Here is a 27,012-nt window from a genome sequence, read left to right as displayed (position 1 = left end):
AGTGTATTTGATCATCGCGAATATAACCGTATAACAAACCTTAAAATGCCCTGTGGTTACTAGCGAACTGAGTGAGAGAGTCAAGTATCTCCTGCGTCAGCTGTCAACACTTCTTATCACGCCAAACTTGACACAAGCTATATGGCGCTGACTTGGAGATTCCCGCGGCCTGTTACCAGAAGTGCGAAGTCTTAAATTATACTCCCTCTGTTATATGCCTTCCGAGGCTCCCTTCAGCACCTCGTACGATGAAATGAAATGTATGGCTTTTAGTGCCGGGATATCCCAGGACGGGTTCGGCTCGCCAGGTGCAGGTCATTCTAATTGACTCCCGTAGGCGACCTGCGCGTCGTGATGAGGATGAAATGATGATGAAGACAACACATACACCCAGCCCCCGTGTCATTGGAATTAACCAATTAAGGTTAAAATCCCCGACCCGGCCGGGAATCGAACCCGGGACCCTCGGAACCGAAGGCCAGTACGCTGATCGTTCAGCCAACGAGTCACCTCGTACGATGTGACCAAAGAATTGGACAATCCTTTACTCACACACTTCAAAATGGACTTGATGGTGCGAAATACTGTCTGTTCTTGTCCAGGATAACATTTCAAAATAATTGTTGAACTTTAGGCCCATTTAGACAAACATTCTTCATTTCAGTTCAAGCCCCAGTTCATGTCTAGCTTAACGCCAAATGATCGTGTAAAGTGGAATGAAACTCTAGGAGTGATGTGGCTTGAGGCGTGGTGGGGTGCATGAAAGTCAAACCTTCATGATAATACCATCATGACTTGAATATTTCCTATCGCTGGGGTTCATCCGAAAATTGTGTAACGTAGCGTGACAAAATGTGTGATGGAAGTGGCGTCACATTAGTCGTTACCGTAGGCCTTGATCGCCAAGGAAGCTCTGTGAAATAATAATGCAAATAAATCGTCCGTTATCAATTTTTGAGTTTAATTTATTAAAAGACATATTCATGATCATTAGCTTTTCGCAAAGGAAAAAACATTAATGTTGAACACATTTCTTCAACTGCGTCGAAAGTTGAAGGGCTACATGTTCCAGAAAGGTTTCAAATTGTGAGTCCTGGATAGCTCTATCGAACTAAAACAATCGAAAAACTTCCCGCCTAAATGCAGTTCCGGAAAAAAACAGCTTAAAATCGCTTGTTTTTTTACTCGTTTTGTTTTTATTCAAATCCTAACCAAATTAACTCATTTACATAATTCTTTCTGCAATGTGCTTCTTGGTTCTATAATCTCAGGCTTTTTTTTTTGAAAAACGTCTACACCGAATGTAGTTATAAGGGCTTAAGTTAAACTCTGCATTGACTCGCACTAGCACTCGTGGTGGTACAAAAAGGCCAACTGCTAATCTGATTACCCGGATACCGATGATTAAGAAAAGGATTGTAATTTTAGGAATAAATAAAGAATATATTCACATACTTTATTACATTTTATTTACCTATAAGTCGTAGCTCATATCCGCGAACAGGAGGAGTAGTGCTGGAGAGCAATGTTGGAGTGTTGCAGGAGTGTTGGTCGTTGTTTAGTAGTTGTTGGTGCCTTGTGTTGTGCTGCCGAGTGTTATGTGTTGAGTAGTCACGTGAGTTGATTGTGCGAGTTATCGGTCTCGCCTGGAGTCGCGCTAAGTGACATCAGTCCTGCGCTTTGATAGTCAAGCTCGTGTATCCAGCCTGCATTGGAGCTGCCTTGTAGAGTGTTTAGTGCGTGCGAATTGAAGAGAAAGTTGAAAGCTTCCGATCAAGATCATGGGAATATCGCTTTGTCGATGTAAATACCAGCAAGGTGAAGAACCTCTGTAAGGATCAGATACTAATGTAAAGAGTCACTAATTGGTGAAGTATTGGCATTCATTGTCGAATATAATTCTGTGTGTTCTAACTGGATCATCCACGATTTGTATACATTTTTAGTGATCTGCAATGCAACGTTCATCTTCTTTGCTCTTACCTCTACGCTGTTTTCTTCATAGTTGTTTACATTCACCTAAATATTTGAAGGGGTTAACTTATTTGATTTTGTTTTGATTTTATGAATATTTCATCAGCATAATCTTTAACGTTTGTTAGAAATTCTGTCTTTGAGAAGGATATTTGTAAACTTATTTTTCCTGGTTACTCTGTTAAGTTTTCGATTTGGATTTTGGCGTTGTCCGGTGTGTCCTCAAACAAGGCAAATGTCATCCACCAAAGCCACGCAATATATATAGTTATCTGTTTGGTTTCCCGATTTAATACCTTTCGTGATTGATTTTCTCCACTCTCAAATCACCTTCCTCAGAGCACAGTTAAAATAGGAAAGGTGACAAACCATCCCCGTCCTGACTCCTGTTTTTATCGCATTTTTTTAGAAAATTGTCCGTTATTATTATCATCATTTTACTAATAAAACGCTGTTTATTTTATTCCTCTTTTAATCGTGGATGATCCAGTTAGAACACACAGAATTATATTCGACAATGAATGCCAATACTTCACCAATTAGTGACTCTTTACATTAGTATCTGATCCTTACAGAGGTTCTTCACCTTGCTGGTATTTACATCGACAGAGCGATATTCCCATGATGTTGATCGGAAGTTTTCAACTTTCTCTTCAATTCGCACGCACTAAACACTCTATAAGGCAGTTCCAATGCAGGCTGGATACACGAGCTTGACTATCAAAGCGCAAGACTGATGTCACTTAGCGCGACTCCAGGCGAGTCCGATAACTCGCACAATCAACTCACCTGACTACTCAACACATAACACTCGGCAGCACAACACAAGGCACCACCAACTACTAAACAACGACCAACACTCTTGCAACACTCCAACACTGCTCTCCAGCACTACTCATCCTGTTCGCGGCGAGCCTGCTTTTATATCCCCGGTGACGAAGCACTAGAATTTAAAGGGCGTAGCTAGGATACGAACGTTCTTCTTTCACCCTCCAGAAAGTCCACGGAGATACCAGACGAAAAGCACAATAGTAATGATATGCCGTCACGATCTCTAAATCCGACTGGGAGCTTCCCAGCCGTACTTACTCATTTCTTCCAGAAAATATCAAAGGGGCTACCAGAGTGGGAGAACGAAATGATAATAATCATCATCATCATTATTCTGAATGGTTTTAAATTTCAGATGAACGATGTGTCAGAAGTGCGCTAATTGGCCGCAAGAACAGCTTGGAGAAAGTGAAACACTCTATAGATATGCTTTGCACAATAAAAGGACTAGCGCCGGAGTTTTTTGGAAAGAGAGACCCGCTGGACCCCGAGCTGCAAGAACACTTCAATAAACAGTGAGTAAGAAACATATTTTTTGTCTGGATCATGCTTATTGTGTGGGTTAGTTTTCCGTTCTCTATGCCGTGCAAAAACATAAGGAATAATAACGGAAAGAAATATTGGAATAAACTGTGTCATTTACACGATCGTGAACGTTTTGGGCTTGGCAATATTCGCGCGGGACGGAAGAAAATGAAACTACAGTATATGTACAGTGCATTCGGGAACATAACAAGGTAATAGGCTTGAACCCGAAATATTTCTGAAATGGAAGGTGCTATTGACGGCAACGCCGTCTCTCAGCCTGAGAGATTTGATTCGATGAAGAAGAACTATGGAGAAGGTTGGTGGCCGTTGTCTATACTAGAAACAGTCCCGGCATTCGCCTCAGTGCAGGAGAATGGAAACCACGGACAGCTATTCTCAGGACAGCCGACAGTGGGGGACCAGTCCATCTTCGTCTCCCGAATGCAGAGAGAATGTAGAGCCACGGACTCTGGTACGGCCGAAGTAGACTCTGCAGGGGCGTGATGTCGAGCCGCGTGTTTGTGCGAAAGATGCCTGTGCACTCCACTGTGAAGGTATATCTACTCACGTGGCCATAAAAGGAAGTATTTCGTGACGTAGAGTAGAGAGAAGGTACGATAAATAGTACCAAAATTGTGTGCGTGTTTACAGAAAATATCATGTTACAGCGATTCCAAGATAACACATTTCGCGCTCCAAACTTGCGGTGAATAAAGACCTCAGCTCGACCTTTTTTGCAGTGAGTGATACACGCTGAGTATGTGATTCAAGGAAATTAGAAATCCACATCTGCCCACCTCCCATCAAGTGGCATGAGCCGCCACTGAGTAGGAGTTTTCGGAAGTTCAAGGTATAATGCCTTCTTTTAGGATCATGATAAACAGTTTCAAATGCTGCCCTTAAGTTCTTCCATAAATTTCGCCTGAGTAAGGAAGAATTGATGCCCATTTGTAGAGTTGTACTAGTGCATTCAATCAACATCATCAGTTAACATTTACGGCAATTGATAGATATTTTGTTACGCAAAGAGTTGTGCTATTTTGTGCTAAATAACTGCAATAACGACATAGGAACAAATAGGAACAAACAGTCTGAACATATATTTGTCAAAAATATAACAAAGTATATTTCAACTATTAATAAACTAAGGGAATTCATGTTTCAGTCCGACCTGGTCAAAAATGTTTTTCTGTAAATTATGAAATAAATTTTTGTTTTTAGTTTATTTCAATTTTAATCTAGTTTTTTGTTTATGTTATTGGAGTAGTTTTTAATTCAGATTTCATTTTACGTTACTGATTCATCATACATTCCGAACATGTTGCAGTTGATCACTTGCGCATTATGGATATGTCCAATGTATGCAGTGCCTTTAATGAATAAATATATATTATACTTTATAACTGATCAGTACGTTGCGTCCTATTGTATTTTCCGCATGGAGCGGCTTCGCTATATTTGTAGGTATTGTAAATAAAGTTGTTTCTCTCTGCTTTTGCTTTCACCATGTGTTCCAGGTTCTGTTATCCTTTGCCGAAAATGACCCCAGAAGGAAGTAGAGTCATCTTCTACAAAATTTTGGATTTAGACGCGAAGGATTTTGATTACTGCAAAAGTCTGAAGTTGATTTTGATGATGGGCGGTCTCCAATTACTTCAAGATATATGTCTTAACTGGGTGCTTGTTCTTGATATGCGAGGTTTTACCTTCGGTCACGTCACCACTATCACCATTCCTCTTGTCAAGAAACTCCTCATGATAGTCCAGGTACGCATTCAAACTGGTGGTGGGTGAAAAATAAAAAATGTTAATTTTTTTAACAGTTACACTATTGTCATCGTTACAAAAATAACGCCTCAGCACTGCCATTGTTATATACAAGCTGTGCTGTAGAAGTAGCGCCAAGTCGATCAGCTAATGGATTGAGGCGGTCTAAGCGAATGTTACGAGTTGTACTTCTGTATTCTATTTTAATTTCTGATTGATTCTTCGAATGGAAGGCTGTCTCGACAAGTTTTATCTAAGAAATATAATTTACACAAACAATAATTCATTTAACATAAGTACAAAATTGGGTATAAACAAAATGGTGAAGACAGTAAAAAGGGTAATAATTGTGGTAGATATATGAACATTTACAGTTTTACGTAGAATAGGTAAATTAGGAAGCGTACAAACGGTTTCATAATATTCATATTGTACCCTTCCTGCACACTGGTCAGTTCTTGAAAATCCTGGCGTAGCTGAAATACTCACCTATTCTTCTTCTTCCATGGGTCGTGATAAGCCCACCACACTTTGATAGGATACAAAGGTTTCCCTAACTGATCTGAACTACTAAATCAAAGAAATACGATTTTTAGCAACCCAAGCCGAAAGAAAGAAAATAGGACTATTAAAATTACTTTAATCCCCAAAGCCAAAATTGTTTCATAAAATTACACAATAACGTAGAAAATATAAAATAGTACATGAATATAATCTTCTGGGTCACCAACATAATTTTCATAAATAGTCGCAATTGGGATTTTGCATGAATCCGAATACTCACATAGGACCCTTTTTAAGGATTCCATTTGATTCCCTTTGCTAAAACGGTAAGTCGGATTTCATGTGAATCCGTTTGTCAATACCATTATTAGGATTCCACTTGAATCCGTTTTTCAATACCATTAATAGGATTCGACATGTATCCGTCTGTTAATATCATTGTTAAAGCACCCTTCTCATGACACAAAGAAACTCCAAGACCGCGCGTTTTTTTAAATATATCAATACAGTAATTCGTTTTCCACTATGGACTGAGCAGATCTGTTACTTGAACTTCTTTTCTTTTGACAAATGTTATTTCATTTCTCATAACTAAAAGAACCGAGCAACTCATCTTCAAAATCTTACAAATCTCATCTAAGAATAACGTTTAGCTGTTGTTGAAGCGTATTTAGTTTATCGTTGCCTATGGTTAAGGATATTTAAACCAGTTCCTACCCTAACATTCCTTGACAAAACAAATTAACAAACGTGGAAATCTAGAATGTCAAAAAATCTCAACGCATCAACGTAGATTACAGAGCAATAGCGACATCACTGCATATCACAACATACAATGAATGAAAAAACCTATAAAACACTCCAATAAAACATGCGTTACCCACGATGATAGTTAGGGAAAACATATAATATTTACATATGAAAATAGTTCAATTTAAATGCTAGGTTTATAAGTTTTTAGCTATTCATTACTTCTAATTAAAACTTATTATCGTTATTATCATTATTATTATTACTATTGTTCACAGTTGGACATGCACCTTAGCTTCATGATTTCCTGGCATTCTTCTAACTTCATCTGATTACAAACATTTCACACCCTGCAATAATGACAAACACCATGACTGAGATGACCATGGACTTGTACAAACAATCACCCATGGTCCATTCTACCAAAATACTTTTATCAAAGAAAATCTCTACACGTTCATGGTTGGCACCTAAATCCTATATTAGTCCACTCATGAACTACGAAATTGATTTTGCATTACTTTACTCCATTAAAATTTAAACACGCAAAGAGACATGAAAGTATCCATTTCTAACTTATATAAATTTACCTCAAACTCTCTCATTTTAACTTGACATCCCATAATTTACGTGAATATACAGACATTGCCTCAGTGATACATATAATACTCCCTCTACATTTCCATTCAGCATTCTAGACACTGATCCTGCCGTAGACTATTACCTGGGTTTACAACATTCCACTGAGGTTATGGAAACCAATGTTGGAGCAGTACTATGCTAAGGGATACAACGACGATTATAACTACACATCATAAACAAAGTCTAACAGGGAATAGCTTCAAAAGACACTGAACTTCACTGCAGTGTTCCACACTTCCCTAAAATATATATTCAAACATAATACATCACGTCCTAACTTCAGTTAATCCAGTCAGGAACTTATAAAAATCTCGAATCGATCACACGACTCATTTCACAGGACAAGACACAATCTTTTGCCATTTATCACTATACAAAACGCACGGCAACTATCACGTGACAATATTTTCCAAATATTCAGAGATAAATCTGTCATTAACATCATCAGTAACTGTAAAGTACCCCTAAGCTTAACCTTATCAGCGAAGATTGAAATAAACATACGTAACCTCTGATGCAATTTTAATTCAAGTCACACGTTCAGTTATTCTAAAACAGATATTCTTTCCAACGGTTTCAATTACCACTTTCATTTCTGGGGAAATAATAAAATAATTATTTCAATGACTCATGACATTTCACAACGTAACTTAATCCATCTCGGAAGCTGGAGTCTTCATGATATTGCACAGTATTGTTAATGAACACATTGAGAGCACTTGATAATAAAAAATACAAATTCATATGTTACACAACAAAAGAAAGAGAGATACTGTACACTTAAAAAACGCGTCGTACTAGCACACCCGTCTTTTCATTCAGTTAAGGGGGAGACCCAGCTTAACAAAGGAAAAAAGTAGTTTAATATTCATTCGATTGTTAAATATGATACAATTGTTGTTGACAATTGCTGGACATATCCCAGTATTGACATGCTTCCTGGCAACCAGAAGCAACTTTAATAATGTCAGAATTTTAATAATTTTATTATTTTAAAATAAAATGTTCAAAATTTCCCGCCTTTTTAACAATATATCACTGTTTCCCTTATAAATTCCAAGTTTATAAAAATTTTCGTACTTTTCCTTTTTTTAAAGTGTGTATCAAAACTCCAGCTACAAAATGAACCTCAATCATTAACATAGACTGTGATTTGGATTTTTTATCGCGTTTTTATTCCGAGCACCAGAAATTTTTTATAGTTTTTTAAAAATGAAAATGTTATATAAAATCTAATTTAAATCCTATTGATCTGAACAAGGTACAGATTGTAGTACAACACTATGCGAGGAAACTCTGAAAATTTCATAATTATCCGTGAATCAGTAAGAGGGTTATGAAGGAAACCGTGATATATTGTTATAAAGGCGGGAAATTTTGAACATTTTATTTGAAAATGTTATAATTAGAATTTTGACATTGTTGAAGTTGCTTCTGATTGCTCTGAAGCATGGCAGTACTGGGATATGTGCAGCATTTGTCAACAATGTTTGTAGCATATATAGGCCTAACAATCGAATGAATATTGGCCTATTTTCCCCGTGTTAAGCTAGGTTTCCCCCCTTAAGTATTCACGCCGGGACGTCTGAGATGAGCTGCGATATTTTGCCAATCGTGTTCACGAAACATGTCATTGAACTCCTTTTCCTCCACAGTAACGTATTTTCAGCGAGCCTTTTGTTGTGGCCATAAATATGTCAATATGTCCTCAAATGAACTGTTTCTTTACAGGCCGTGCAGCGAACTAGCTGTGTGATTTTACCTTACAAGATAAGCTCGGCCAATACACAAACTCTAGTTCACTTCTCTTCTAGCGAACTCAATCATTTACGAGTTTGTCCGTCACAAACTAACTGCCAATCTCAACGTCAGCTGAGCACACAGTGAAAGTCTTTCTGTTGCAAGCCACGTACAATAAATGGCTATGTTCACCGAACTCATCTAATTCCCTTCAAAAATAAAACTTCGAATTACAATAATTTCTGGAACCAACGAGAATGGTAATCGCTTCGCGACAATCTTAAAATGAAACGTTGAGTCCAGGCGAGACACTCCTTAATATTCACAGCCAAAGGCGTCTTACTTCTCGAGTGGGGTTCCCCTTCACAGCTGCAGGGATTACTCCGCCGGCAAGTTTCTACAATTTCTTGTGTTCACATACTTCTCAACTCCATTTTCACTGTGTACATTTCTGAAATGATCTCTATAATATAAGTTATATTTTTACACATCCTGTTTACCTTGTTTTCTGGGTATGCGTCACTGGGACTACATCTCGCTGCGTGTCCATTTACTTCAAGCCTCATAACTGCACCATGCGTTCGCACGTATCATGTGCAAAACATGCTGCATGATATGTTTATAAGAATGAAGCACAAATTAGCACTTTTAACTTACGGATAATTCCTCTTATCATTTTCCCATTCTGGCCAAATAATACATTAAATAAGTTCATCTTTCTAATGGAGATTCGCCACATGATTTCGTCTTTTAATATTAAACAAGTGAATATTGAAGTTCTCTTATTGGTTGAAACTGGACAAAGAAAACCATTTCTTGAAGCAGCTCATACCATCCAAAAAGAAGAAAGTAAGGTATATCTTCCTCCGTCATACAAAAAGCATCTTAACTGTTGCAGATTAATCCCCTTCGCTGTGTAAGTGCGACGTTAAACCACTAGGAAATTAAAACATTAATCAGAGTAGAAAATGAAAGAGCCAAACTCTTCGAAAAATAAAGATATCGGCAAGAGAAATTGAATAAGTTTCACCAAGAGGTCGTCTGATAAATGTATCTGAGGAGGGCAGTCGTCGAGGAGCAATCGGCAGAAAAACGAGAAGTGTCCTTATTTTGGACCCGACCACCAAAATGGAACAATAACTTCAACAAGCGGCGGAGGTGAACGACAAAAAAGATGTCAATATGCCGACCAAGCATATCAATCAATCAATCAATCAATCAATCAATACTGATCTGCATTTAGGGCAGTCGCCCAGGTGGCAGATTCCCTATCTGTTGCTTTCCTAGCCTTTTCCGAAATGATTTCAAAGAAATTGGAAATTTATTGAACATCTCCCTTGGTAAGTTATTCCAATCCCTAACTCCCCTTCCTATAAATGAATATTTGCCCAAGTTTGTCCTCTTGAATTCCAACTTTATCTTCATATTGTGATCTTTCCTACTTTTATAAACGCCATTCAAACCTATTCGTCTACTAATGTCATTCCACGCCATCTCTCCGCTGACAGCTCGGAACATACCACTTAGTCGAGCAGCTCTTCTTCTTTCTCTCAATTCTTCCCAACCCAAACTTTGCAACATTTTTGTAACGCTACTCTTTTGTCGGAAATCACCCAGAACAAATCGAGCTGCTTTTCTTTGGATTTTTTCCAGTTCTTGAATCAGGTAATCCTGGTGAGGGTCCCATACACTGGAACCATACTCTAGTTGGCGTCTTACCAGAGACTTATATGCCCTCTCCTTTACATCCTTACTACAACCCCTAAACACCCTCATAACCATGTGTAGAGATCGGTACCCTTTATTTACAATCCCATTTATGTGATTACCCCAGTGAAGATCTTTCCTTATATTAACACCTAGATACTTACAATGATCCCCAAAAGGAACTTTCACCCCATCAACGCAGTAATTAAAACTGAGTGGACTTTTCCTATTTGTGAAACTCACAACCTGACTTTTAACCCCGTTTATCAACATACCATTGCCTGCTGTCCATCTCACAACATTTTCGATGTCACGTTGCAGTTGCTCACAATCTTGTAACTTATTTATCACTCTATAGAGAATAACATCATCCGCAAAAAGCCTTACCTCCGATTCCACTCCTTTACTCATATCATTTATATATATAAGAAAACATAAAGGTCCGATAACACTGCCCTGAGGAACTCCCCTCTCAACTATTACAGGGTCAGACAAAGCTTCACCTACTCTAACTCTCTGAGATCTATTTTCTAGAAATATAGCCACCCATTCAGTCACTCTTTTGTCTAGTCCAATTGCACTCATTTTTGCCAGTAGTCTCCCATGATCCACCCTATCAAATGCTTTAGACATGTCAATCGCGATACAGTCCATTTGACCTCCTGAATCCAGGATATCTGCTATATCTTGCTGGAATCCTACAAGTTGAGCTTCAGTGGAATAACCTTTCCTAAAACCGAACATCACTTTGGCAAGGGATCATTTATCTGTTAATGCATGGAACGTCAAATGGCGTTCCAGGACGTGATATAAAAATAATTGGCCCGGAAATTTTAAGAGATTTGTTGACCATTTCACACAATCACAAATTTACCTGTAAAATTTCATATCGTCTTTATTATTTTAAATCTCTTTTGTTTATTCTGTGTTCCCTCTACAGAAAATGTTAATATACTAATAATTTATTTGTATTCTGGATCTATGTTGTCTCTTGGGATGGCAAGCAGATGTCTCTATCTATTTATAAATTTGTATCAAACTATAGGGAGATTAAGATTACTATAAATTTCAGTGTTTTGTATTTTCTTCTTCTAGGAAGCGTATCCGATTCGATTAAAGGCAATCCATATTATTTACGCCCCAGCTTTCATCGATACATTATTAGGTCTCTTCAGGCCATTCTTGAAGAAGAAACTGTCCGACAGGGTAAGTCCCGATTTTAACAAACAATTGAAAAAATGAACGTTACAAGGAAATATTTTTATAGTCAGTGTTATGTACGTATCTTCAAACATTGATCTTTGCTCAGCAACTGCAACGTCGTCGTTACGTCACAGGCTGTGGCGGTCAATGAATGCTTTTTTTTTTTTTTTTGCTATTTGTTTTACGTCGCAACGACACAGATATGTCTTACGGTGATGATGGGATAGGAAAGGTTTAGGAACTGGAAGGAAGCGGCCGTGGCCTTAATTAAGGTACAGCCCCGGCATTTGCCTGGTGTGAAAATGGGAAACCACGGAAAACCATCTTCAGGGCTGCCGACAGTGGGGATCGAACCCACTATCTCCCGAATACTGGATACTGGCCGGACTTAAGCGACTGCAGCTATCGAGCTCGGTGGTCAATGAATGATGAACGTTCATTTGAATATTAGAGAATAGCGTTATTTTTTAATTTCCAGTGGATATAAATTCCGGTCATTTTTCAATATAACTTACATTGTATGGAATGATTTATTTCTGTTCTGATTATGTTTATTGACCGGATACAGTACACAGTTTACCGGCGCCTCAAATTATTTTTGTTATCTATACAAGGAAAAATAATATTTTCACTATTAAATTTTAAGGGAGTATTCTTTAGAAATATTTCTAACATAATAAGTAGGGGAGGGCAAAGCAGATAAGCTGCGTCTTTTTTTTTTTTTTTTTTCCTTGAGTTGAAATGATCTGACAAACCCATCAACAATCCACTCTTGCCTAGTTAGAATATCTATTTGAAGACAAATACTTGTTATTATTTTTACAGCGTGGTTGTACTTGGATAGTAAATATCCGTATGTTCACTAACGATGAATTTCGCTATTTATTATTATGAATGGACGTCTGATGATATGTTTTAAATTCTACATACATACATACATACTGTCCGCACACTTTATCTTGATGCATTTGTGTACGGGGTGAGGAGTAAGGAGCGAGCTGTCCCGGTATCGATAGTGCTGCCAACTGAATGAAAATGAAATCTGAATTGAATCGAGAATATGATCGATCGATATGAAATTTCTAAACCGTTATCATCTTAAGCCAACAACTATGTCACATACACATTATATAACATTATAAAACATATCTCTCGATGCGACTCTTGTTCCTAGCATGAATTCTATACGTTGACTTTGATGTGTAAACAACAACAGTACTAGTACGTAAAGTTTACGCCAGATGTCGCACAACGATGCTTAAGCGATTCATAGTTTGTGTTTCAAAGGTTGCCAGTATGAATCTCGAAGATCGCCGAGGACGACCGATTCAGCACTAGGATGTAAATGCACCAAGATAAAGTGTGCGGATAGTACATAAATTAACATTATAGATCGTTATGCCTTTCAGCATTCAGTCTGCAAGCCTCTGTGAATTTATTAACGTCGACAAAATCCTCTATTTGCAACTAGTGCTGTGACCCCATTTAGTCCTCTAACTGTTATCTTTAAATCGTTAGAAACTGAGTCTAACCATCGTCGTCTTTGTCTCCCTCTACTTCTCTTACCCTATATAACAGAGTCCATTATTCTCCTCGGTAACCTATCCTCCTCAATTCGTCTCACATGACCCCATACCCAAAGCCCGGTTATGCGTACAGCTTCTTCCATCGAGTTCATTCCTAACTTATCCCTTTTCTCCTCGTTCCGACTACCATTCTTCCATTATTCCCGCCTGTTTGTACCAGCAATCATTCTCGCTACTTTCATGTTTGTTACTTTTTAATTTATAATATATCCTGAGTCAACCCAGTTTTCGCTCCCGTATAGCAAAGTTGGTCTGAAAACAGACCGATGTAAAGATAGTTTCGTCTGGGAGCTGACTTCCTTCTTACAGAATACTGTTGATCGCAACTGCGAGCTCACTGCATTAGTTTTACTACACCTTGATTCAATCTCACTTACTATATTACCATCCTGGGAAAACACACAACCTAAAATACATAAAATTATCTACCTGTTCCAGCTTTGTATCACCAATCTGACATTCAGTTCTATTGAATTTCTTACCTACTGACATCAATTTAGTCTTCGAGAGGCTAATTTTCATACCATACTCATTGCACCTATTTTCACGTTCCAAGATATTAGACTGCAGGCGTTCGGCACAATCCGCCATTAAAGTCGTCAGCATAGGCCAGACTGCTTACTACACTTCCAACCAACTGAATCCCTCCCTGCCACTTTCTAGCTTTCAGCAGGAGATCCATGTATACAACGAACAACAGAGGTGAAAGATTACAGACAGCCTTGTCTAACCTCTGTAAGTACACTGAACCAAGAACTAATTCTACCATCAATTCTCACTGCAGCCCAATTATCAACATAAATGCCTTTTATTGATTTTAATAATCTACCCTTAATTCTATAGTCCCCCAGTATGGCGAACATCTTTTCCCTCGGTACCCTGTCATATGCTTTCTCTAGATTTACGAAACATAAACACAACTGTCTATTCCTCTCGTAACATTTTTCAATTGCTGTGAGCTTGCATCCGGGAGATAGTGGCTTCGAATCCCACTGTCGGCAGTCCTGAAGATGGTTTTCCGTGGTTTCCCATTTTCACACCAGGCAAATGCTGGGACTGTATCTTAATTAAGGCCACGGCCTGTTCCTTCCAACTCCTAGGCCTTTCCTATCCCATCTTCGCCATAAGACCTATCTGTGTCGGTGCGACGTAAAGCCACTAGCAAAAAAAAAAAAAAGAAAAAAACAGTTTTCAATTACCTGGCGCATACTGAAAATCTGATCCTGACAGCCTCTCTGTGGTCTGAAACCACACTGGTTTTCATCCAACTTCCTCTCAACGACTGATCGCACCCTCCCTTCCAAGATGCCAGTGAATACTTTGCCTGGTATACTAATCAATGAGATACCTCGATAGTTGTTGCAGTCCTTCCTGTTTTCTTGCTTATAGTTAGGTGCAATTACTGCTTTTGTCCAATCTGAAGGTACCTTACCAACACTCCATGCTAATCTTACTACTCTATGAAGCCATTACATTCCTGCCTTCCCACTATACTTCACCATTTCAGGTCTAATTTAATCTATTCCTGCTGCTTTATAACAGTGGAGTTTATTTACCATCCTTTCCACTTCTCACGCGTAATTTCATCAACATTACTTTCTTCCTGCCTCCGTGGCTCAGACGGCAGCGCGCCGGCCTCTCACCGCTGGATACCGTGGTTCAAATCCCGGTCACTCCATGTGAGATTTGTGCTGGCCAAAGCGGAGGCGGGACAGGTTTTTCTCCGGGTACTCCGGTTTTCCCTGTCATCTTTCATTCCAGCAACACTCTCCATTCTCATTTCATAGCATCTATCAGTCATTAATAAATCACTTTGGGAGTGGCGACCCCATCGTATTAATAGCCTATATCTGCTTCATTCATTCCATCCCTGACCCGGTCAATGACTGGAAAACAGGTTGTAGGTTTTCTTTTCATTTTCTTCCTCCCCATGAGCTCCGTTGTTCGCGACACCACCAGGAAGATTTCTTTTCACGTCGAGAAGATTTTCAAAATGTTCCCTCCAGTCCAGTGATTCCCTGGGATCTATTATGAGTTCGCTGGAATTACCCAAAACACTGTTCATTTCCTTTCTCCCTCCCTTCCTAAGATTCTTTATTACTGTCCAGAAAGTTTTCCCTGCTGCTTGACCTAGCCTTTCCAGGTTATTACCAGAATCTTCCCACGACTTCTTTTATGGATTCCACAACTATTTGTTTCGCTCTGTTTCTTTCATCTACTTACAATTCCCTGTCTGCATCGACCCTTGCTTGGAGCCATTTCTGATAAGCCTTCTTTTTACGTTTCCACCAAGATGTTCGCTTTTTCCCATCCTTGCACACAGTCGTTCCTAGGCATTCCCTTGCTCTTTCTATATCCTGAACCTGCTTACTGTCCACTGTTCGAAACTTCTCACTAATCATATCCATGTACTTCAGTCTAATTTCCTCGTCCTGGAAATTTTCCACCCTTATTCGTTTGCCGACAGATTTCACTTTCTCAACCCTAGGCCTACAGATACTTAGTTCACTATAGATCAGATAGTGGTCGGTATGATCGAAAAATCCCCGAAAATTCTATTTTCAGAAAATCACTGAACAGTGAATGTCACTTAGAATGACAACATTGTTCAAAATCAAGCATTAAGCATTTTGAAGTATGTTATAATATTACGTTTTATTGAGCGAATAGTAGGGATTTTCCTTTTCTTAGTGTAAATTCTGTCTTCTGATCCAAGAAACAGTAAATCGTAGCTTGCAGGGTTCAGCGACGTATTTTTGTTAACATCATTACCGCCTCATTTGGCATCGTTCATTCAGGTTTTCAACCACATGTCCTTCATTATCTTAATGTGAGTGTTTCTTCTGTTCTATGAAGTCATTTCGCTGGTTTGACCTCATCTTCAGGTATCCTCCAATCCTGGATTTGTTGTTTAAAGATGCGTCCATCTAGGACATCTTGTTCCGTTATCCCGCTCAGCCTCAAATCATCAACCACTCCTTGCTGCCATCTGAGAACCCAAACTTGTGTCAGGATCTGTTTCGTCAGACATACGGAACACATGACTGAAGGAAGTCAGCCTCCTTTTCCTGATAACGTCCGTTGCTTTGCCCACCTTGTTATGCACTTCTTCATGTTTTTTCAGCTTCCATATTCCTTCCTTTTCAATGGGTCCTAAGATCTTTGTCCCTGTCCACAGTTCTAGTTTCTCCAGTACTTCAGCGACGTATATTTGTACATTATAACAGGAAACTTGAAATACGTCAGTTTTTTTTATGTGTGAATGTAGGAAAATGTAACCATTAATATCGTGCACGGTATAAATCAAACACAAATATTTTTGAAAGGTTGGTTTTCCTTGCGATTGTAGTGTATTTTTTATACTGTAGGCTTACTCCAATCAACATTTGAACTCTGCGAGCAGAGCTTCGTACTCACAATCGAAACTGGCAATCATTTACGGGCGAGGCTAAAATTATTTTATGTTTTAAATGATCAGGATTGTAATCATAAGTAATCAGAGAGAGAAGGATGTGAAAACTGTCTGAGCATTCGAAAATCAATGTATCGGTAATATAAAGGGAAGGATATGAAGGGTGAAAAGTGTTTATACAATCAAAATTTAATTTCTCCTACTCCTCATAGATTTTAGATATAAATTTAGTAATTCTTCACCATGTTTATAAAGCAATCGCATTTTCTTTAACCTACAGATACATGTTCACACCGATGGTATGGGTAATCTGTTCGACTCAGTACCTCGTGAAATATTCCCGGAGGACTACGGTGGTGAAGAACCTCCTCTTCGAGATCTTCTAGGTGAGTAGTTCTTCGTGTGTAGAAAACGCCTGGCTGGGTTATGGTCAGGTGAATTACACTGCCAGCGTTAAATGAGGTACAAATCCAGTACTAAGTCATGGCAGGTAGTTTTGACGTGAAATGTATTTAACATTGAGAGGTTGGGGGTCAGCGGTGAAAAATAGATGCAACCCTTTTCATGTAACGCAAATAAGTTTACGAAAAATTGTGTCAAATTTTCCACCAGGGAAAATCAAATGGTCATAACTATATCTTCATCGAAATTGGAAACTGACTCAGGGCCTATGAAACTACAACTAACGAAATAACCTTTTCTCTAGAGTGTGATGAGATGAGGCTTCTTTGATATAAGAGTCTTCTATATGTCTCTCAGTCAAGACCATCCATTAACACAACATCACAGATTGCGAGATCACATCGACCATATTTATTCTAACACTCCTCATTACTAATATGCACCCGCGACTTCGCCCGCCTTCAGCCATTAGATATTTTAAGGGGAGCCGGAGGTGGTCAAATAAAAAAATACCTTATTTCATTTTTACTACTAAACATTTGATTTATCATTCTACTCGCCCTAGAAGTGGAGTTATTGCTGTTTCTATACGTGCTTGCAGAGGAAATGGGTGCAAGCGCTGAATGGAACTGACAGCCCCTCGTGTGTTCTTAGCGAATTACTTGGCATTTTCTCGTCCTGAAGTTGCACATTTCCTTACATTATCCAGAAATTTTTGAATTATATTAATTACATTAACTAAGTATATGTGTGTGTGCAAAGGTTAGCTACACTGTTTTCTATAACAAATAGAGAGCTAAGGGCGCCAAACATCCCACTTTTGTTATTGTTAGTTTTGGAATATTTCATTGACGCGCCTATTCTTCTTGATATTATACTTATCGTGTAAAGCGCTCCTTTGGTTACGGGGGCGTTTTTGCCCTTCATCGAGCAGGCCAGCGCAATAAGGTAATAGTGGCCAGCTAACCCGAGAGGAAGGTTTCCTGTCTTTAATTATGTAACCTTTATCTCCAACAATGTGAATTTCATCTTCAAATGTAAATCTCAAAACTAGACTAGAAACATAGACGAAATTCTGGAATAGAGTGTGTGACACCCTCTCGAGTTCCCTATCAACTTGTATTTGAGGTGACTATGTTTTTGTAACTTAGTTAAATATAGCAATTTTTTTCAAAAAATTTAGGGTTGGTAACAAAAAATTAAATTAGAGGAAACTATAAAAGATAGTAAAAAATCCCCCGCCCTGACTTCAAGACTGAAACACTGTATTTCTTGACAAATTTTCAAATTAATAGAAGTAATAGTTTTCCCATAAATGTTCCTTAAATTTCATATTTTTAACATGGGCAGCATGGGCACCTCCGGCTCCCCTCAAACCATCTATTTAAGAGCAAAATAAAACATTACAGTTTCAACACACATTGTTTTTACATAAATTGCATCAAACACATTATTTTATTTTTAATAATATTGATACTTTCAATGCTTAATATGCCGGGTTGTAGATGGTACAAATAACGTTAAAACAATATAAAAGACCATGGTTACATAAAAACTAATTTTTCCTCATATACCTTTCGGATAACCTACACTGACTGAGCAAATGGCATAGGATAGCGGAGCACTGATGCGCAGGTGTGTTATCTGCGCACCACACGCCCCCTGTGCCAGCGGCAGTTGTGAGCAGTGGCTCTGCACGTGTAACATAGACCGTCGTCATGAGCTGACACCGTATGGGGTATGGTGGTCGGTGCCTGACGGATGGGAAGTGCGATTTCGGAAGTGGTGCGGGAATTCAGCTTCACACGATCAAGCGTGTTCAGGGTGTATCGAGAATGGTTGAATGCGGGTGTCACCGTCCACAACAGAAGAACGACCGGCCGTCCAGCCACCCTCGATGACCGTGACCGGCGACATCTGAGACGGATTGTCAATAGTGACAGATGGGCAAGCGTGCAACAAATCACGGCTCAATTCAACACAGGCCGTGCTAGACACGTCTCTCAGTGGACAATCCATAGGAACATGGGTTCTATGAGGTATGGAAGCCGGCGCCGCAGCCGGGTGGCACTGTTAACCCAACGTCATCGGGCACAACGACGCGGATTTGTCGCCAGTCACCAGGTATGGACACTGGAACAATGGCGTAACGTGATATGGTCGAACGAATCACGATTTTAACTGCAGCATGCCGATGGGAGGCACCGTGTATGGCGCAGATCACATGAAGCGATGGATCCCGTCTGCCTCGAAGGTGTTGTCCAATACGCTGGTGTCTCGGTGTGGGGTGCATTTTCCTGGTATGGAATGGGCCCCCTAGTTGTTCTGGAAAAGACTTTGAATGGTACGTGGTATGTTGAGCTGCTCGGAGACCATCTCCACCCAGACGGTTCAGCGGTGTTTCAAGATGATAACACGCCGCCACATCGCTCCCACGTCGCCCGGGAATGGTTCCAGGAACATGCAGCGGAGGTCCAACGACTGCCATGGCCACCCAGGAGCCCCGATATGAACCCTATCGAGCATATCTGGGATGTCCTGGAACGCAGGCTCCGTGTCATGGATCCTGCACCCACGAACAGACCAGCATTGGCGGCCGCTCTGCAAACGATTTGGTGTCAGCTGCGTCCAGAGGACTACCAGGGACTTGTCGACTCACTTCCACGACGTCTCACTGCAGTTCGCAGGGCCAGAGGAGACCCCACACGCTATTAGGTGACTATCCCATGACATTTGCTAAGTCAGTGTATATTAAACGTCCTTCTATTTGAAGCTAAGATGATAATGTGTTCCAAATTTTGAACAACCCACGTAGGCTACAGCTGACCATGGAAGAAGCACCATTGTAACTAATTAACGAAGGCAGGTTGCCTGTATAAGGATTCGTCTACGGATACGCTTAAGTTAAACATTTCAGATCTCTGTGTTGCGTAGGTTTGCCAGGGCATCGCACACATACACATAGACAAACACTTCCAGATATGAACGGAATGTGGCTCCTCGTCTCGGGGACTTAAAATGGCTCCTTGATTGTGTTCTCTACCTATCTTACGTACGTTGCCTGATGAGAGTGAATCTATGCATTTGATCCTGGTGACAGCTCACTGGATTGTCATATCCCAACACACGTTTTCCTCCGGGTTTTGTACAGTTCGAAAGTTGGGAACAAAAATGAAAAATTTTGGGTTGGAAATTTACTTTTGCTTTTGATACGGAAAATACAAATTTGTTCAACTTAATACCTAACTTTTTTTCATATTCGTACCCAACTTTTGAATCATTTATAAGAATTCTTATCCAGTATATACGTAGAATGAAACATACGAACGGGAAAAAAGGAAGGGAAAAACACGCATGCAGCGGGACTTGAATCAGTGATGCCCTAAACACAAGACTCGAGCGTACCCACTGAGCCACGTGCTCGCTTGTCATTTCTCTAACGTTTAGTTGCCAGAAGGCTCCTGGCCTTTGGGACATTTATAATCGAAAAGTCACCTTTACAAAGGTCTTCTATAAGTAAATAGTGACAATGAGCAGCTGGAGCTGAAGCCAGAAGTTTGCGGCCGCCACCGTCTTAAGTCACCACACTGTTTCAAGGCAAAAAGGTAAACACTGCCTTCGTGATGAAATGAAATGAATGCAATGGCGTATCACTTTTGGTGCCGGGAGTGTCCGAGGACATTTTCGGCTCGTCAGGTGCAGGTCTTTTGACTTGACGTAACGTAATATGGTCAGACGAATCACGATTTCAACTGCACCATGGCGATGGGCGGCACCGTGTATGGCGCAGACCACATAAAGCGATGGATCCCGCCTGCCTCGAAGGTGTGGTCCAGGGCGCTGGTGTCTCTGTTATGGTCTGGGGTGCATTTTCCTGGTATGGAATGGGCCCCCTAGTTGTTCCGGAAAAGACTTTGAATGGTACGCGGTATGTTGTGCTGCTCGGAGATCATCTCCACCTATTTTTGGCCTTCCAGCGCCCAGAATGTTCTGCGGTGTTTCAAGATGATAACACGCCGCCACATCGCTCCCACGTCGCCCGGGAATGGTTCCAGGAACATGCAGGCGACCTGCTCGTCGTGAAGAGGATGAAGTGATGATGAAGACGACACATACACCCAGCCCCCATGCCAGCGAAATTAACCCATAGTGGTTAAAATTTTCGTATATTTAGAATGGATCATGCCAGCTGAGTAACCCTTTTATTTCATTAGAATTAGAATCTAGGTTCAGAAATGCTTATTTTATTTAGTTATCCGTCTTCCAAGTATCAATTTTGAGTATTCAAAATCGGTTACCTATGATCGATTTAAAATTTTAACTAAATCAAATATTCGTGAATAACCCTCTGTTGCTTGAACGCAGATCTTAGATCGTCATCTCATTTACGTTGGTCCAAACGCGATCTGACATCCCTTTTCAAACATTCCCAAGATGCTGGCTGCTACTGCACCGTTGAGACACCACTGCATGCCTCCTTTGTAGGATAAAGGACAACTGACAAGCCTGCTGTCACACTGGGGCGGAACGCTGATCATTTCAAGATAGGAAAACACTTAAGTGATTGACTACCTTTGAGGAACCTAATTTTTTATATGTTCGAGATTTTTACTCGTCTCAGTTTGTACTCAATAAATTGGTGCGAACACAGCACTGCGGTGCGTCGAACTTCTGGATTCCCACGCAGGGCTGAATTCCGTGTAGGCCAAGATCGTCTGATAGACTCGCTCGTTGGTGACACATTCTCGCGACACACTCGTGCACATTCGCCAGTGGAGAATTCCCAATAAAGTTTCCACTTCCAGATCATTCCGGACTCCTCTCCGTTGTTAGTCAGCTTCCGGGGCTATTCTTTCTGATCACCGCATGCCTAGCCCACATTGTTACAGCTCTTCACCTACTTAGTCCAGTCATTCTGACAACCACACTCTCAACCCTCACTTTCACAAAAGCAACAACAAGAAGAAGAAGAATCTATAGCCTCAAGTACCTTATGCAGGTATATTTATGTGATTCAATCTTGGCTGCCTGCGTGTCAATTTTACGTCACTTTTTGATCTACCAGATGACAGAGGAATAAACTTCCGCTGGGTCATCCATCTTATTGTTACTGGCTTTTTTTCTGAGTTTCTTGGGGGTCGACATTTAGAATTGAGTCAGCCTGACGCCAACCCCATATAGATGGTTGTATTCTGTATTGTAGTTTTCAATGTGATGTGTTGTATGTGTTAAGAAGAAACCAAATACCCTACCCCGGCCTAGAAAAATTAGCCAGAAGCGCATAAAATCCTCGACCCGGCTAGGCATCAAGCCCGCGCCCTCTGAACCGATGGTCAGGACGCGGTCCATCATCCAAATTGCAGGACTCGGTGATCTATGGAGAATTTTTTTCCAGGTAAACATATCAGGGCCGACTGAACATTTTTTTCAAAAGATCCGTCTACCTCTGCTGGGCCTGAACGCGTGATCTTCAGATTCAGAGGGCAGACGTACAGAGGGAACTATCCTCCAATGATCGTAGTTACTAACAAACTGCACATTCTGTAATGGATATGGCTTTTAATCTTACGCGATCATACGTAATTTCATCTCTTTCTCTTGATATTCGTCTAATATAATTCCTATGTCTCTCTGTGGAGCAAAAGACATCATGGAAAGCTCTCCATTCACTACGATGTGCAGCCAGGTCTTCTACATCATCCCACGTTTTCCCAATTCTAATCAGTTCCTCTCTAACTGTTCGCCTCCAAATGTTCATAGAAAACAAAGCGATCAAAAAGAACAGCTGGAATGCCACAAAGTCGACAAGTGTAACCCTCATTATTCAATCTGGATATTAATTTACGATGAAATCTGTGATCCGAGTTTTGCTACTCAACATGGTTACATTTTGAATTATGACACCGAGCCTGTCTACATCACAAGATTTGCAGATGACCAAGCTTTGACTCCCTGCAGCATCAGTTCAGCTATTCCAGTAATCGACGCATAAAATATTTATTATCATCTATATACCTAAAAATTAAAGTCATCAAAAGTTCAGCAATTTTAATTACAGCAGGATAGTGTTGGTTCAGCAGAAGTGATTTCTTCAATTTTGGACAGCGATATAATTAAATATCTAGGTGGCACATATTATTCTACAAAACCTTGGAAAAGTTTTCTAAATCACCGCTGTTAGAACAGAAACAAAAGCTTATCAACGAATATACACTCATGTTCGTAAAACCCAGAACATCTTGAAAGACTAGAAATAGGAAGTTCATATTCACAGGGCATATGCATTAGTACTGTATGTTCTAAAGAAATGATTAGCATTTGAACCATGTCGGCCCTCAGGTTCAAGGTCCACATCGATATCTCGGCGCACCACCACCGACTGGTAAAATGTGCCTGCGGCTCTCGCTGTCGCTATAAACCGAAGGTAATGGACCAGTGTGTCGTGAGCAGACGGGCAGGATGCCTCGCAGACTTATGCGAGTACCGTACCGTCAAATAAGTGAGCTTGAAAGAGGGCGCAGTATTTGGATGAGAGAACGTAATGCCGAGAAATCGCTGCTCGTGTGGGACGAAATATATCGGCAGTGCACCGGGTGTGTACAGAATGGTTCACAGAAGGCCGTAGAACACGACGAGATGGCTGTGGTTGCCCCACCCAGACCCCCTCCCGAGAAGATCGACAGCTCATCCGAATGGCATTGCAGGACAGATCTAAGTCCTCCTCGGCACTGGCGCAACAGTGGAACACATTTTACACTATCAGGAGTGACAGTCCGTCGCCGTTTATTACGGTCTGGGTTGCCGGCGCGTCGTCCACTTCTCCGCCTACCTTTGACTAATGTCCACAAACTTCCTAGACTGCAATGGTGTATGGAACGACGTCACTGGGGATAGGAATGGCGGCAGCATATAGTGTTTTCGGACGAATCCAGGTTCTGTTTGTTTGAAAATGATGGCCGCATTTTGGTTCGCCGCAGGCAGAGGGAGAGGCATAACATTGACTGAATTCGCACAAGACATACATCGTCAACTCAAGGCCTTATAGTGTGGGGTGCCATTGGGTACAACCACAAATCACACTTCGTGCGTGTCCAGGGCACTGTGACCAGTTTGACAAGCCGTGACCTTTCCATTTCACTACGGACACGACTACTCCGGTGCTACGTTTTCAGCATTCTGTTTTACAGCGTTGAGGCATGGACACTAACTGAGACCATGTGCAAGAGATTGCAAGCATTTGAAATGTGGACGTACCGAAGGATGCTGAAGATACCTTGGACAGCTAAAATGACCAATATAGACGTTTTGCACCGTATGAACAAAGAACCAGAAATTCTCACTACCATCAAGAGAAGGAAACTAGAATACTTTGGTCATATGATGCGGAACTCTAAATACCACCTTCTGCAAGTAATACTCCAAGGGAAAATTAATGGAAAACGTGGTCCGGGGAGAAGTAGGACATCATGGCTCGGCAACTTGAACCAGTGGTTTGGGGTGACAGAGCTTACTCTGTTCAGAACAGCTATGAACAAACAACAGATCATGCTACTGATCGCCAACGTTCTGCGAGGACATGGCACATGAAGAAGAAGAAGAATGACATCCTGCGACCCGTAGCCTTACCCTTTCTGCACGACAACCCAGATGCCATCTTTTAGCAGGACAATGCGTGACCACAGGTTGCTGCACGAACACGTGCCTTCTTGTTTTCGCAGGATGCCTGACTGTTGCCATAGCCCGCCCGATCACCAGACTTGTCGCCAAACGAAAAGGTGTGGGATATGGTGAAACGACGGGTGCGGCGCTGTGACCCAATGCCAACCACCAACGATGAACTGTGGAACCAGGTGAATGCATCATGGATGGCTGTACCCCAGGACAGCAGTCGCACCTTATACGCGTCGATGCCATCACTCATGGAACAAGTTATCAATGCCCATGAAGGACCCAGTTCCTACTAGCCAACAGGACACATGCTGAACCTAGGTGACCCAAATGCGCATGTCCTGTGAATATGAACTTCCTATCTCTAGTCTATCAAGGTGTTCTGATTTTTATGAACATGAGTGTATATTTCTTTCACTGGTTTACCTGCTACGTTCAGCCTCACTGACCAAAATTCCACTGTATATCCTTGTGGACCTGGATATCAACATATGGCGAACTATCAAGGAATATTATAGGACTTCGAGACAGAACCACTAGTAATATGTTCTATGCGAATTAGGCTCGGTAATCTGCAAAAGGAAATCTCCGTTACAACACCTGTTGGTAGTTTACAACATTTCAAAATATGACGATCCCTATTTCTCTTCTCTATACTGGAGGAACCTTCTCTTTAAATTCCCACACCTAATTTTCTTGCACCTCACAGAATGCTATACTGGCACCTATAATATGTTTCCTCCGACAGTTTCAAAATAATTTTCAATAAATGGATAACAGTGTTGTTTATTGTTCACAGAGAAATGGAAGAAGAAGATGATAGAATACCGAGACTACTTCAGGAAGGATGACGATCTTAAGGCGGACGAGAGCAAACGACCCGGAAAACCTAAAACATGTGACGAAATGTTCGGTTTCGAAGGATCATTCAGAAAACTTTCTGTGGATTAGGCGATATAATCATTTAAACCCTGGTTAATGCAAATTTTACGCCAAAGAAATTTCTAAAAGATATATTATTAAACACAAGTGAACTCATCGAAATGTTAGCTTTAGTTAGCTGATATAGTGGGACAAAGTTTCCCTCCTTACTTTTTCCAGACTTAGGGCTGGCTGATGGTAAAAGAAATTCAGATGGGCTAAAGACTTATTCCAATTTTCTTCACTAATTGTAAGCAACTGAAGAACGATATAATCTTTCAATGTATTCCCGATTCACTTCTTAAGAAAGATAATTCAATAAAACAATATATACAGGTATATATTTCTATTTAATTTAAATATTTGCCTCCCATAATTGTACATCGATTTGAAGTGAATTCTATTAACTTTGTTTAATGTAAGTTATTTTGTTTCCAAGATGGTGGATTCGAGTCCAGCCAATCTTTCTATTGCGCGTAGAGTAAATAAGCTCAACTTAGGAATGAAGGAAAATAAGATGGTGATCATGGGGCCTGTAGCTGAATCTGGTATTGCTTCCACTTACTTGCGCCAGGCTGCAAATTTTCATCTCCCCTAAACAACTTTCCTTAGTTAAACTTTGGTAACTTTTGACCCCGACGCTTCGGACATCATTTTCATACCCTTCCTGACCCCTACCTCAGTTTTACGATACGGTATCTTAATTCTTAGAAGGGTGGACCTCATCTAGTGACAGTTAAGGGGGAATGGAGAAAATTACAATATTATCATATTATATGGAAATTATAAAACACGCTTCGCTCGATTTATAAACATACTCGTGTCTTATTGCCACTATAGGCTTGTTGCATAATGTACTATTGTGCCTACAATATAACTTTTTTTTTACAAGTTGCTTCACGTCGCAGCGACATAGGTAAGTCTTATGGCGACGATGGGATAGGAAAGGGCTACGAGTGAGAAGGAAGCGGCCGTGGCCTTAATTAACACGCGAAGGCAAATTGCTCACGCTTAATACTTTAACCCTTGTCTAGTCGCATGAAGATTATTACGTTACTAGTCGCGCACGGAGGTAACCTCCGGGGTTGAAAAATGCGCGTCATTTTCGTCCTTTGAGATGTTGTTTCGGCATGTTCGTTTGCAGTATTCTTAGGTAAAATTAAAATAAACCCTTTTAAGTACTTTTAAGTTATTTTTACACAGTGTATTTGATCTAAAAGCAGAATACTGTAGACCTTAACTATGTCGAATGATCTTATGATATTAAATTCGTGAGACTCGCCATTACCTACGACGATCACATCATATGAAATAGGAAATAATATTTTTCGAAAATAAGTTTAGAAGAACAAAAGAACAATGTCATCGACCTCCAAA

The 27,012-nt window shown here is 40.4% G+C and overlaps 1 protein-coding gene across 1 annotated transcript in view; it reads left to right on the top strand.

Annotated features, from left to right (window-relative positions):
- Nucleotides 1–25,958, top strand: part of LOC136882028 (alpha-tocopherol transfer protein) — a 39,779-nt gene extending 13,821 nt beyond the window's left edge. The window contains exons 3-7 of the mRNA XM_067154533.2: nt 3,161–3,320; nt 4,851–5,100; nt 11,539–11,649; nt 16,925–17,030; nt 25,514–25,958. Of these exons, the coding sequence (XP_067010634.2) occupies nt 3,161–3,320; nt 4,851–5,100; nt 11,539–11,649; nt 16,925–17,030; nt 25,514–25,665 (779 nt within the window). The 3' untranslated portion in view covers nt 25,666–25,958. The remainder of the gene's footprint in view (nt 1–3,160; nt 3,321–4,850; nt 5,101–11,538; nt 11,650–16,924; nt 17,031–25,513) is intronic.
- Nucleotides 25,959–27,012: the final 1,054 nt, after the last annotated feature.

This window comes from Anabrus simplex, chromosome 10 (genome assembly GCF_040414725.1).
Source record: "Anabrus simplex isolate iqAnaSimp1 chromosome 10, ASM4041472v1, whole genome shotgun sequence".
Classification (NCBI taxonomy): Eukaryota; Metazoa; Arthropoda; class Insecta; order Orthoptera; family Tettigoniidae; genus Anabrus; species Anabrus simplex.
This window is presented reverse-complemented; position numbering and strand designations above follow the sequence as displayed.